Source organism: Tursiops truncatus, chromosome 9 (assembly GCF_011762595.2).
Source record: "Tursiops truncatus isolate mTurTru1 chromosome 9, mTurTru1.mat.Y, whole genome shotgun sequence".
In the NCBI taxonomy this organism is placed as follows: domain Eukaryota; kingdom Metazoa; phylum Chordata; class Mammalia; order Artiodactyla; family Delphinidae; genus Tursiops; species Tursiops truncatus.
The window spans coordinates 87896122-87910334 of record NC_047042.1 but is presented as its reverse complement, the minus strand read 5'-3'; the positions used below and the strand labels follow the sequence as shown (position 1 = coordinate 87910334).

Below are 14213 nucleotides of genomic sequence, written 5' to 3'. Positions count from 1 at the left end.
CCATCTATCGGCTGCACTTAACCTGGAACTTTAGCTTCAGCATCGGGTAGCTTTGGGCAGGATGAGAAATGCTAATATCCTGCCCCTCCTAGGAAGATGGTTCTCTGAGTGGTAACCCTGTGTTCTTGGCAGCGCCAGCCTGGAGTGAAGTTTGAGTCTCACTGAACTGAGATGGGGGAGGGAAGGAGAGAGGGAACAGTTTTTAGTCAGATACCACATAGTATTGTTGTTTTTCCTGAGTTTTAGTAGATTTTCTTGAATAAGCATTTCTTCATTTGCCTTATGCTCTTAGCATCATTTCTGGATAGTTTAAATGGTTGGTTTTAAATAGTTTTCAGCAGTTTTGCTGGGGAATGAGCTCATGGAGCTCCTTACACTGTCACGCTGGAAGTGGAACCCAGAGAGATCTTTTGAAAATATAAGTCAAATCCATTGCCATTCCTCTTTCTAAAACTCTCGGGTCCTCTTCATGTATTTCGCAAAGAAAGCCAAAGCTATTCCAATGGCCGATGATGAACCCTTGCCAGTTCCTGGACCTCCACATTGCTCTGACCTTATCTCAAATTGTTCTTCCCTCGCTTATTCTACTCTAACCACTCTGAATTTGCTGTTCTTCAAGCATTTCAGGCAGTTTCCCTTCTTGGGGTCTCCCTACTGATTTTTTCCTTGCCTTGTCTGTTCTCAGTGTATGCATGGCTTACTCAGGTTCCTCTGTTAAATATTACCTTTTCAATGAAATCTACTCCAACTGGCCCATTTAAATTGCAGCCTGACTCTGGTACCTTTTCTCACCTTTTATCATACTTAATTTACTGACTTATTATGATTTTTGTTTAGATTTTGAATTAGAACAGGAAACAAAGGTGGAGATATTTGCCTGTTAGGGTCACTAAAGTATCCCAAAGACCTAGACTAGAATTTGAAACAAGGGCTTAATAACTATTTATTGAATCACTGAGTGAATGAAGGTAAAAACAAACTTTTAGATGGCAAAAACCTTCAGTGGCCAGCCATCTAAGTTTTCTAATAAAGTTAAAACTTTTTACCTAGAGAGAATAATAAGTAATGTTATTGGTATACTGGGTACAATTAGAATAATCAGCTTTCTTGATAAGAGAGCCTAAATGTGCTCTTTTTTTTTTTTTAAACTCTCTCCCCCTTTAAAAGACTAATCATTGTTAAGTTCTGCCTACTATGCTTTTCATGGTAGAGATCTTTACCAAATTGGCTTGAATTAGATATTTTTACTTGAACCATTTTAAATGTGTTTGAAAACTTTTTTATTTAAAGGAAAGTTGTCACAAACCTTTTTTCTTTAAAATTGATTTTTCACAAAATGATCATCTTCAATCTTTTTATACATTTATATTTTCATAGTGTTAGGTTTTTGAAAATATATTTGTATGCAGCAGTTGCGTTTCTTTATGGCTTTGATTTAAATGGTTTGTCATCTCTGTTGTCTTTGTACAGCTGATAAATCGGTGGATTTTGTTGAACAACTCTCCCAAATCAACATCACATTGCTCTAACTATGCAAATGAATACTACATGCAAATTAGAAATTACTTTTTTTAGTAGTGTTACATCATAAGAAAATAGAAAAACCTTTGCCTTTTCAGTGAGGTGTTCACAGAAGTCTATTACTATGTCTAATGTGTATTTGCTACATGTAGACTTGTAAAGATTAGCACAGTTTTGTTCAGTGACTCTTACAATATGTGCTTGCACATTTATGGATGAATGAATAGGTACTTCCCTTTCCTTCACTCCCTTTCTTCCTCCATCCCTTCTTTCTTGTTTTCCTTCCATTTGACACATATTTGTTAAGTGTTTGCTATCTGCCAAGAACTCTTCTAGGATTTTTGGATACGCTAACAAGTGAAACAGTCTCTGTCCTCATGGAGGTTGCTTTCTATTGGAAAAACATTTATGGTCTCCTTCCACCCTTATCTATCTACCCCTTCTCCTGCAAAAGATACTTAGGGGACATGATATATTATGTGAGATGACTTGTATGCTGATTTTTATTTACATCTTAAGAATATAAAGTACAGGGAATTCCCTGGCGGTCCAGCTGTTAGGACTTGGTGCTTTCACTGCCTGGGACCAGGTTCAGTTCCTGGCTGGGGAACTAAGATCCCACAAGCCATGCAGCGGCCAAAAAAAAAAAAAAAGAATATAAGGTACAAATAAGTTAATAAATAAAGAACAAATTGGTGGGGAGGTAGAAAGCAGCCCCACATAACCGATTTTTTTGTATAACTGCAGCTTAACCTTTTATGAGAGAGACTTTAAATTCTTAGGTAGATTTTTTTTCTATGAGAAAATGTCTAAACGAGATGTTTATTTCTATGAGAAAATAAATACGCTTTCCTGCCTTCCTAACTTGGGTATAGGCAGTCTTAAGTTCCGTTGTAAATGTACATTCATGGTATATGTATATTGGTATTTTGGTATTTAATTTAAAAAGGCGAAGAGGTATCGGTGCTGATATTTAGTCAGTTGACTTACCTTGCTCTTACACTTGCAAACTGTTCATAGCTACTGTTCAATCTGTTTTTGCCTTTGTGTAGTTTATATGAGTAACATGCTTTGTGAAGTATATGCCTAATACAGAAACAGTGAACAACCTGGAGCATTGTTTCCTACTTTTGAAGAGTGTTGTCAACCAAAACTGACATATAACAAATAATTCTTTCCTCCTTTTATTTATTATTCATTCATCAAATACGTGAGTGCTTACTGTTTACCCCCAGTCATGTTGTAGCTGCCTGGTATACCATCGTAAATGTGATGCACCAGTTAACTTCTCTCCTGGAGCGTCCATTGTATTGAGAATGGACTGATTGTTAAAGAAACAAGAATTTCTAGTTATAAAACATTGGCTAAGTAAAATATAAGCTGTGTGGTATTGTACGTAAATTTATTATAGGTTTTTTAAAAATGTTAGTTTATAGTTATATGTATATATTGAATTTATGGTTTTTATGGAAACTTAAGATGCTATTCTAGTTACCATTCAAAATGTATGTGTGTATATTTCATATCTATAAATAGCTTTTCTCTTATGTGTAATTATAGTGTACATATAATTTGGGATGTATAATGTATTCAGGAATGTAATTTCTATGTAACTATTCAGTGGAATTGCATCATACACACATTTATCACAAATTCACTGCCACATTGGCAGAAAATTAAAGGATTAATTAAATTAAGCAACCAAGTACTTTTTTCGAAAGTGCTGTTTATTACATATTGCATTTAAGTGTGTATAATTATATTTTCATTTTTAATTTTTATTGTAAAATATTTGTAACGTAAAACTTGTCATTTTAATTTTTTTTTTTTTCTTGCGGTACACGGGCCTCTCACTGTTGTGGTATCTCCCGTTGCGGAGCACAGGCTCTAGACGCGCAGGCTCAGCGGCCATGGCTCACGGGCCTAGCCGTTCCACGGCATGTGGGATCTTCCCGGACCGGGGCACGAACTCGTGTTCCCTGCATCGGCAGGCGGACTCTCAACCACTGCGCCACCAGGGAAGCCCCCATTTTAAGTATTTTTAAGCATACAATTCAGTGGCATTAAGTATATTCACAATGTTGCGTAACCATCACCACTTTCTATTTCTAAAATCCTTTTATCATCCCAAACAGAAACTCTGTACTTATTAAACAAAAACTTCCCATTCTCCCTCCCCCTCCCAGCCTCTGTTCTGCTTTCTGTGTCAATGAATTGCCTATTCTAGTTACCTCGTATCAGTGGAATCATACAGTTTTTGTTTTTTGTGACTGGCTTATTTTACTTAACATAATGGGTTTTTTTTGTTTTTGTTTTTTTTATGGTATGCGGGCCTCTCACTGTTGTGGCCTCTCCCGTTGCACAGCACAGGCTCCGGATGCGCAGGCTCAGTGGCCGTGGCTCACGGGCCTAGCCACTCCACGGCATGTGGGATCTTCCCGGACCGGGGCACGAACCCGTGTCCCCTGCATCGGCAGGCGGACTCTCAACCACTGCGCCACCAGGGAAGCCCCTAACATAATGTTTTTAAGGTTCATCCACACTGTACCATGTATCAGAATTTCATTCTTTTTATGGCTGAATAACATTTCATTGTATGTATACACTACATTTTGTTTATCCATTCATCTGTTGATGGACACGTGGGTTGTATTGTGAATAATTCTGCTATGAAATTTGTGTACAAGTTCTGTTCAAATCCTTCCTTTCAATTCTTTTGGTATATCCCCCAAAGTGGAATTGCTGGATCAGATGCTAATTCCATGTTTAACTTTTTGAGGAACCACCAAACTGTTTTCCATAGCAGCTGCAGTTCTTGACATTTTATAGTGTTTTTTTTCTTTTCTTTTAATTTTTATTGGAGTTTAGTTGATTTACAATGTGTTAGTTTCAGATGTATAGCACAATGAATCTGTTATACCTATACATATATCCATTCTTTTTTAGATGCTTTTCTCATATAGACCATTACAGAGTAATGAGTAGAGTTTCCTATGCTATACAGTAGTGGCCCTATGTTGTTTTTTTTTTTTAACATCTTTATTGGAGTATAATTGCTTTACAATGTTGTGTTACCTTCTGCTGTATAACAAAGTGAATCAGCTATATGTATACATAGATCCCCATATCCCCTCCCTCTTGAGGCTCCCTCCCACTATAGTGTATTTTATACAAATCTTTTGAACAGGGTCCTAAGTACAAAACCATGTACACAGCACTTTATGAGTGATAAGGAACTTTTGAGCATGATTTTGAGTGTATGATTTTTATTTTGTACACTTACTACATGGGAGGTTTTTGGTGATGCAGGAGCGTTTTTATGTATGTCAGAATTTGTACTGTGTTGTCTGTTTACAATAGCCAGGACATGGAACCAACCTAAATGTCCATCCACAGATGAATGGATAAAGAAGATGTGGCACATATATACAGTGGAATATTACTCAGCCATAAAAAGAAATGAAATTGAGTTATTTGTAGTGAGGTGGATGGACCTAGAGTCTGTCATAGAGAGTGAAATAAGTCAGAAAGAGAAAAACAAATACTGTATGCTAACGCATATATATGGAATCTTAAAAAAAAAGGTACTGATAAACCTAGTTGCAGGGCAGGAATAAAGATGTAGACATAGAGAATGGACTTGAGGACATGGGATGGGAGGGGGAAGCTGGGGCGAAGTGAGAGTAGCATCAACATATATACACTACCGAATGTAAAATAGTTGGCTGGTGTGAAGCAGCAGCATAGCACAGGGAGATTGGCTTGGTGCTTTGCGGATGACCTAGAGGGGTGGGATAGGGAGGATGGGAGGGAGGCTGAAGAGGGAGGAGATATGGGGACATGTGTATGCATATGGCTGATTCGCTTTGTTGTGCAACAGAAACTAACACAGTATTGTGAAGCAATTATACTCCAATAAAGATCTATTAAAAAAAAAAATGACCGCTTAGAGTTGAGCCCAAGAAAAGTCTGCCCCAACCAACACATGCTTGCTACCCTGCTCTCTGTCTCTGGCTCACTCTTAACCTGAAGTGGAGGACTGCCCTTCCCCAGCTCAGTGTGGTCCCCCTGCGCGCCCCCCCTCCATTTCTGGGATTTCTAAGTAATAAATCTTGTAACTTAAAAAAAAGAATTTATACTGTGTTGTGTTATTAGTTGCAGGTGATATAGAGAACAAGAACTTAAATAATGAAGTAGAGATTTCCTGTAGAATTTAAATTTTTGAAAGAGTAATGTCACTTTTACTTTGAGGACATTTGCACTATATACCGAAGAATATGCGACCGAGCCTTCAGTAATCATAACTTCTGTCTTACCATATTGGAAAGGACATGGGCTTTGAAGTTGTCAGTCTTACTTTTGCATTCCTTAACACCCCTCATTTTATTTATTTGTTTGTTTGTTTCTTTTTGAATTTTTATTGGAGTATAGTTGATTTACAGTGTTGTGTTTCTGCTGTACAGCAAAGTGAATCAGTTACTCAGTTATACATATACATATATCCACTCTTTTTTAGATTCTTTTCCCATATAGGTCATTACAGAGTATTGAGTAGAGTTCCCTGTGCTATACAGTAGGTCCTTATTAGTTATCTATTTTATACATAATAGTGTGTATATGTCAATTCCAATCTCCCAATTTATCCCTCTCCCCCTTTCCCCCCCTGGTAACCATAAGATTAAACCCCTCATTTTATATATGAGGAAACTGATAGTGGCAAAACTGGGTCTGCAGACCAGGATTCCTGAATTGTTTATAAATACATATACCATTTTTTTCTTTTTAAGAAACTTATATTTTGAAATAATTATAGGTTCATAAAAAGATATTTCATTTTATTTTTCTTCTAATTATTAACAAAAGTCAGATTTAATTTTCCTAAAAGAGATGAAAATAATTTCTTTTTTTAAGTTTGGCCATTTGAATTGCAAAAATGTTTGTTGTAGCAATACAGATAATACAGATTTTCAAAATAAAATTAGTACCTCCATTTTGTCTTTTGTGATATGGATAACATTTTGGTGTATAACCTTCAATGTGCTTTATTTTCTTCGAGAAACAAATCAAATATATACACATAGAGTTTTTATATTTATGTGGAAGTAGTTATATATTTACGTTAGTCTCCAATTTACTTTTACAAATTAAAAAATCGTATATAATAGACATCTCCTGATTCAACACACATCAACCTTACGGCTATATCATTATTTACTTAATGATTTGCCAGCTGATGGATAGTTAACATTGTTTGCAGTTTTCTACTCTTATGAACAATGCTGCAAAACATATAGCAAAGTACTTCGTGCACATGTGTGAGTATTTATGTAGGATAGAGTCTAAGGTGGTTTAAGGGAGTGGTTAAAAGCACAGATGTGGGGCTAATTCCTGGAATGAATCCAGGCCGCACCACTTAATAGCTGTGCAATTTAAGGCAAGGTACTCTTTGTGCTCCCATTTCCCTTTGTAAAGAGGAACTTAGATCAGTGATAATCTCTGCTTTGCCAGGGGAGACTAACTTTGACAGGCTGGTGGGGGAAAAATGCTACCTCACTGTTTACTAACTAAAGAGGTTGATCATCTTTTCATATGTTGTAATCATTTGTAATTCTTTTGTGAACTACTCATCATATTCTGATCTCATTTTTTCTTTTGACTTGTTTGCCTTTTAAAAATTGCTTGTAAGATTTCTATATATTCTGGATAGTGACTCTTGTATACAGTGAATATATCCTTTACTCTGTTGCTTGCTTTACTCTGTTGCTTTAATTTGTCTGTTTTTTTCTTTTCACATTGCTAAGTTGATCATATCTATCTTTTATGAATTTCTGTTTCTGCTTAGGAAGACTTTCTGTATCCCAAGATTTTTAAAAATTCTATTTTCTTCTAACACTTTAATAGTTTATTTCAGTGTATAGCTCTTTAGACAGATCATATGGGATTTGTTTTGATTGCAGTGTGAGATAGCTATATACTGTTTCTTTCTTAAAATGGATAGACCAGGACCCTGTTACTGCCTTTAAATTGGGTCCATCCTCACCATATTGATTTGTTATGTCCCCCCACACCTTTTTAAAATAAATTCATTTATTTATTTTTGGCTGCGTTGGGTCTTCGTTGCTGTGCATGGGCTTTCTCTAGTTGTGATGAGCAGGGGCTACTCTTCATTGCGGTGCATGGGCTTCTCATTGCGGTGGCTTCGCTTGTTGCAGAGCACAGGCTCTAGGCGCATAGGCTTCAGTAGTTGTGGCTCGCGGGCTCATTAGTTGTGGCTCACGGGCTCTAGAGCGCAGGCTCAGTAGCTGTGGCACACAGGCTTGGTTGCGGCATGTGAATCTTCTCAGACCAGGGCTCTAACCCATGTCCCCTGCATCGGCAGGTGGATTCTTAACCACTGTGCCACCAGGGAAGCCCTTGTTATGTCCCTTTTATCAAATATTAAAATCTCATTAATTCATTGTTCTGTTTATAGATTCTCTATTTAGTTTCTTTGATCTTTTGTCTGTTTTTGTACCAATATCAAATTATTTGTTACTGTAGCTTTGTAGTACAGTTCAGTATCTGATAGTGCAGATCCCCACATTTCTTCCACAAAAGTTTCAAAGCACGTCTCATGCATTTACTCTTTCATGTAAACTTTAGAATTAGTTTGTCAAATTATGTAAACAAACAAAATATCTCCGTTATTTTGACATAGCGTTTTAATTTAACAGTGACTTTAGCCTGAAAATTTTCAATTCTCCATAATCTAAAAAGATAAATTATTTAATTTTTAAAAAGACTTTGAGGCATGGATGTCTATTTGTTCTCTTCCCCCTTTCTGTAGGCTTTTTGTAGCATTTCTATAATAAAAAGGAATATTTTAATTTTGTTTAATACGTGTGTATTTTCCCAGAAGTGAACTTTTCATTGGCATATTAATACATATTTAATTGTAAACAATTAGGTTCTATGGCATATTTTTTTCAAGTCTTATGTTTTCTGTGGTAATGGTTTGATATTAACATGTAATTACAGGTAACTGAAACTGCTCTTCTTCATTAGTTTTATTTTGTAAACTAGGACACATTTTAGACTACTATAATACTCTTTTAGTTATGTGGCAGTATTACTACTAGCTTTTAGGTGAAAGATAAGACAGTGTAGAGTATGTTTTAAGGTGAAGATGTTTCTGCATAGTATTTATTCCCCTAAAATATGCTATGATTAGTACTGATTAGTATTAAATGTTTTAGCTAAAAAAAGGAAGTTCTTTTGTGTTTCTGTTGAATCAAAAAATTTAACAACCTCACGCCTTTTATCTTGACATGAAGAATATACAGAATTCCATCTTCTGAGATAGCAAAAATTGATCTAATATTTTTCAAATTTTTTATGCAATTTGATTCTTGATCATTGAATATGCCATATTTTTTCAGTAGTAAGCAGTATATTTTGTTTTTTCTTATGCAGGTCTTCGAAGTTCTACAGTTTAGTTCCTAGCGCTGAACCTCCTTCTCCCTTAAATTATTATAAACTTTTGCTGCTGTTTAATAAACGTGAAGATGTCTCGCAGTCCTGATGTGAAGGAAGACCCTGTGGAATGTCCTCTTTGCATGGAGCCCTTGGAGATAGATGATATCAACTTTTTCCCTTGCACCTGTGGCTACCAGATTTGCCGATTTTGTTGGCATCGAATTCGCACTGATGAAAATGGGCTTTGTCCTGCATGCAGAAAGGTAAATACTCCAAAATAACTTTGTGTTTAGTTTTTTTCCCCATGCCTATGAGTAAGTAGATTTAAAAGAATCTACAAACCTCAGATGAGATAATGTGTAGCATTGTATTTTTAAGATTTAATGAAGTGGAAAGAACACTGCCCTGGGAGTCAGAGTCTCGCCTTTATTGTTAACTAAGTATATGACCTTGGTGAAGCCACATAACCTCTCTGGTTGGCCTTAGTTTTCTTATCTGAGGAGATTGACAAGGTTGGTGGTGCTGGCTGTTTAATAGGATTAGGAGTAGAGAGAGGCAGTAGATTTAGATAGGATGGTGTGAAATTGGAAAAGCACAATCAGTATTACATCTGGGGGGAAATTTGCTTTAGTTTTCTAGTACAAAATAGTAGAGAAGTTTTGATGTTTACTAAAAAAGATCATGAGTTAAAATGAAAAGAGAAATCCTGGTTTAGAAGGTAATACTTAACTTCATTTGTTGGTCCTTAGGACAATCCTAGGCTGATAGTGCTATCCCTATTGTATGCTTAAGGAAACTAGGCCTTTTAAGTAACTTATCGAAGGCATCAGCTAATGGGTAGTAGGTTTGGGGGTCAAATGCAAGTCCTTTGAATCCTTTCTAAATCTAAAGTGTCTATGATTTTTAAAATAGTATTCTGGGTTTTGTTGTTTTTATAAGCAGATGCAGCAGTTACAGTGTAGTAAGTGACCTATTAGGGTGAGTAGGATTGCTGCATCTCTGTTTTGAAGGTTTATTACCACCTTAGGGATTAATGCAAATAGCTATTTTTTGCCTTATCTTTAATGTCTGTTTGTATGATTTAAACTTTCTTTTGTTTACCCATTCAAAGAGCTCTTGGTTCATTATTACCAAATTTTGAGAATTGGAAATGTGTTTTAGATACCTAGGTTATTAAAAAAAATAATATCTCAGAAGGCAATGCATTGTCCAGTTTTTTTTTTAATCTAATGGGCAGTTAATGTAGATGATATGAATGAAAAAAGGTGAGCTCTACTTAAATGTTAATTAATGTAGTTTATATATATATATATATATATATATATATATAAGTTATACAACAGTAGGTGTTTATAATGTATATAATATCTTTTTGTATAGTTCATATACTTTAAGAATGTGAATGGAAAGGTAAATGAAAACGATAACATTAGCTTTTTAAATTTGTGTTAATGAATTTTAAAACATTCAGTTGTATTTAAAAAATCAGTTCCCCATCATTCCATTAGAGGACAATTGTACTGAACTATTATGTTGAAAGTGGTGACTTTCAGGATAACCTAAGACTATTTGAGGAAATGGCAAAGAAATTCATTTCAGTTTTAAGGGATTACCTAGAATCACCTCAAATCCTTAGAAAGTGGAGCAAAAAATAGAAAAAACTTTAAGATTAAAAACTAAACAGAGTAACTTCAGCAAAGCTGGTTGTTAGTAAAAGGGTTCCTTTCTGGGAGGACTAGTGTGAGGAATCTGGAGGGCAGAAGGCCATTGGGATCAATTTAAAGAAAAAGTGTTAACTCAAAACATATTCAGGAGAAGACTTGAAAAAGGGTAATAATAGTGGTGCTTCAAGATCCTCGGAAAACTGTCAGTGTCGTTGGTTGAGTACAGAGGCATTGGAACAACAGTCCAACTTTTATGCCAGGTAGCAGGTACAGATGCCCTCTGGGTGGAGCACTGATTATAAATTTAGGTCGGAGCCTTGAAGGGGATAGAAATACCCTGGAGGAACTAGGACCTCCTATGCTCAGAAGATGAACTATTAGCCTACCCCTTTGAGCTGTTTTTCCTCTCTGTGGTCACAAAGAAACATCCTGCAGCAAACAGAAATAGTATTTTATAGACTGGTTGACAGAATTCTTACATGTGCAACAACCAGGAATCAATAGGTATTTCAGGAAAGCCAACATTATGGAAGAGAAGCACAAAAATCAGTATATAGAAGAATCTAACATAAGTAAGCAAACAGAAAGAAACTTTTTCAAGTGTCATTGGTACCTCTCAAAGAGGTAAGAGAGAATGACATATTCATGTAGAAGGAACATTTTTTAAAAAAAAAAAACAGATCTTCAAAATAAACAATCCTATAGATACGTTGAAGAAAAGAATGAACACAGTTCAAGAGCAAATTAGCGAGTTGGAAGACTGTGCTGAGTATTTTTTTGCAGGATATAGTGCAGAAATTTAAAAAATAGAAAGCATGAAAGAAAAGTTAGGCAATGTAAAAGAGAGATCTACTGGTTCTAATCTCTGCTAAGAGAAGTTTTAGAAGCAGTGGGCTAAGAATGGATCAGAAGAAATAATGAAAGAACTAATAGAAGAAAATTACTCACTGTGAAAAGCAGTTGTCCTCAGATTAGAAGAGTTCTGTAAGTATGAAGCAAGATGACTGAAAAATATCAACATCTGTTTACATAATTGTGAGATTTTAGAATATCTAGAATAAAGACAAAGTTCTGAAAGTCCATGAGAGAAAAATACATAGATCACAAAGGAACAAGAATAAAACTGATGTCAGTGTTTTTGTTTTACAACCATAGAAAAGAGAACACAAACGAAAAATTTGTTTTTCCAAATTTTTGAGTGAAAATAAGTTAATGAATTCTCAATTTCATTCAGATTTGAAAGCATAATAAAACATTTTACAGACATACAAAGATTAATCAGGTTTAATATCCACTATACAATACAACTAGAAGAGTTGAAGATGACTGCAAGATTTTGAACTGAGCAACTAGAAGTAGAGAATGGCCATTAACTGAGATGGGGAAGACTGCATCTTCTAGGAATAGGGTTTTTGAGAAGATCAGGAACTCGGTTTTAAACATGTTAAGTTTGAGATTCCTGTTAGAGACTTAAATGGAGATATTGACTAGACAGGTGAATATTCAAGTTTGGTTTGGGCATGGAGATGTAAATTTGGGAGTTAATCAATATATAGAATATTTTTATAAATTAATGACACTGGATGAAATCACAGAGAGGGTCAGTGGAAAAAATGAGAGATTGTCTAAGGATGAACACCAAGGCTCTCCAACATTTATAGAAAGAAAAGAAAAAAAAAATCCAGATTAAAGAAATATGAGACAACCTCCTTTTGGGTCTCCAACTTAGAATCTTTAGCTGAGGCACTTATTGTTAATAGTCAGACCAGGAGGTTTTTTTGTTTTTGTCTTTGTTTTTTAATTTCTTGTTGACTTAATATCCACTTAATATCCACAACTCTTAGAACCTCTCCTTAGTTTCTTAACTACCAGACTTTGCTCATACCTGTCTCATGGCATGAGTCACGGAAGGCAGACAGTGCAGGACACACAAAGTCTTGGAATCTGGCTTAGCTTTGCTAGAGAGTGCTGAACACACATAATTATGAAGCTGCCCATCTCAGTCAGGGACCAGCACATCTTTACATCTCTGGAGCCCAGCCTCAGTGGTTGTGTTAACATGGAAGGAAACCACAAGTGTTTCTGGAGAGGACCGTGAAGCTACAATTTAGATACAGCCCAACCCTGCAGGGAGAAGCCTGTAGAAGGCGTTCTGTGAGATGTCAAATTGAGATGATTTAAATAAACTTGGAGATGCAGGTGGTGCTAGTTGAAGCCAGCTCCTGATTTTGGCTCACAAGATGAAACCTGTCTGCAGAAAGGGCCTCTTTTGTTTTAATAGCTTTGAAAAGCAGAGAGAGAGGCAGGTTTTAAAAACATATGAAGTTGAATGTTTCTCTTTGGTCCTAGTTGCTGAGCCTAGTAGAGTCAAAAGGACCTTAGTGCTTCCCTAAACAGGTGCAGGTCATTCCTTAGACTGCCTTTGCATGTCCTTTTCGTGCAGCATGTCTGAGAAAAATATCTGGTGGAAACAGCAGATGTGGGAACATGGGTGGTTTACTGATATAGCACCATACAACATTGGCTCACATGGAAATTAGAGACTGGCCAAGGAAATGAAAACTTCAACAAGGGTATTATTTTCACCTCAGAAATAATAGAAGATATTGAATCCATGAAACAAGAACAGTATGGTATAAAAAATTCAGTGAATAAGAAACAGTTATTGAAAATTAAAATATGATAGCAGAAATAACTCAGGCAAAGAGTTGGAAGATGAAGTTGAGATGATCTCTTAACAAGTAGTGCAAAAAGGCAAAGGAGAATGTATGAGAGAAGAGATAACTTTTATTTGAGGATCAGTCCAGGAGGTCACATAACAAATAAGTTAGTATTCTAGAAAGAGATCACAATGATACAGAGGAAAATTGTCTTCAATAATATATGACTGAAGAATATTCCCAGAACCAAAGGACATATTTTCAGATTAAAAAGGCCCCAAAGAACACGAAAACATTAATTCAGAAAGATATATGCACTGTTATGTTCCTTGTGGTATTATTTACAGTAACAAGATATGAAAACAACCTAAGTGTTTTGGATGAATGGATAAAGAAGATGTGTATTCCACACACTGGAATACTACTCAGCCATCAAAAGGCGGAATCTTGCCATTTGTGACAGCATGGATGGACCTTGAAGGGTCCATGCTAAGTGAAATAAGTCAGATGGAGAAAGACAAATACTGTATGATTTCACTCATATGTGGAATATACAAACAAAACAAAATAAATGAACAAACCAAATAAAAACAAACACATAGATACAGAGAACAGAGTAGTGGTTACCAGAGGGGAAGAGGCAGAGGGGGAGGGTGAAATAGATAAAGGGCATCAACTGTTTGGTGACAGATAGAAACTAAATTTTTGGTGGTGAGCACGCTGTAGGGTACATAGAAGTAGAAATATAACGTTGTACACATGAAACTTACAGGTTATAAACCAGTGTTATGAAAAGACATTTTCAGACCTGAAAGTTCTCAAAAATATTTTACCTTCTGTGCATTCTTTCTCAGAAATTTACTAGAGGATATGCCCCATCAATATAAAGGAATGAAGAAGATAAAAAAAAATA

At 35.7% G+C, this 14213-nt stretch overlaps 1 protein-coding gene across 8 annotated transcripts in view; it reads left to right on the top strand.

The window, feature by feature from the left end:
• The window catches only part of CNOT4 (CCR4-NOT transcription complex subunit 4), a 141680-nt gene that overhangs the window by 52139 nt on the left and 75328 nt on the right, over positions 1-14213 (top strand). For all 8 annotated transcript variants that reach the window (XM_019951556.3, XM_019951724.3, XM_019951503.3 and 5 more), the window contains one exon: positions 8974-9239. In XM_019951556.3, the coding sequence (XP_019807115.1) occupies positions 9066-9239 (174 nt within the window). In that variant the 5' untranslated portion in view covers positions 8974-9065. The remainder of the gene's footprint in view (positions 1-8973; positions 9240-14213) is intronic.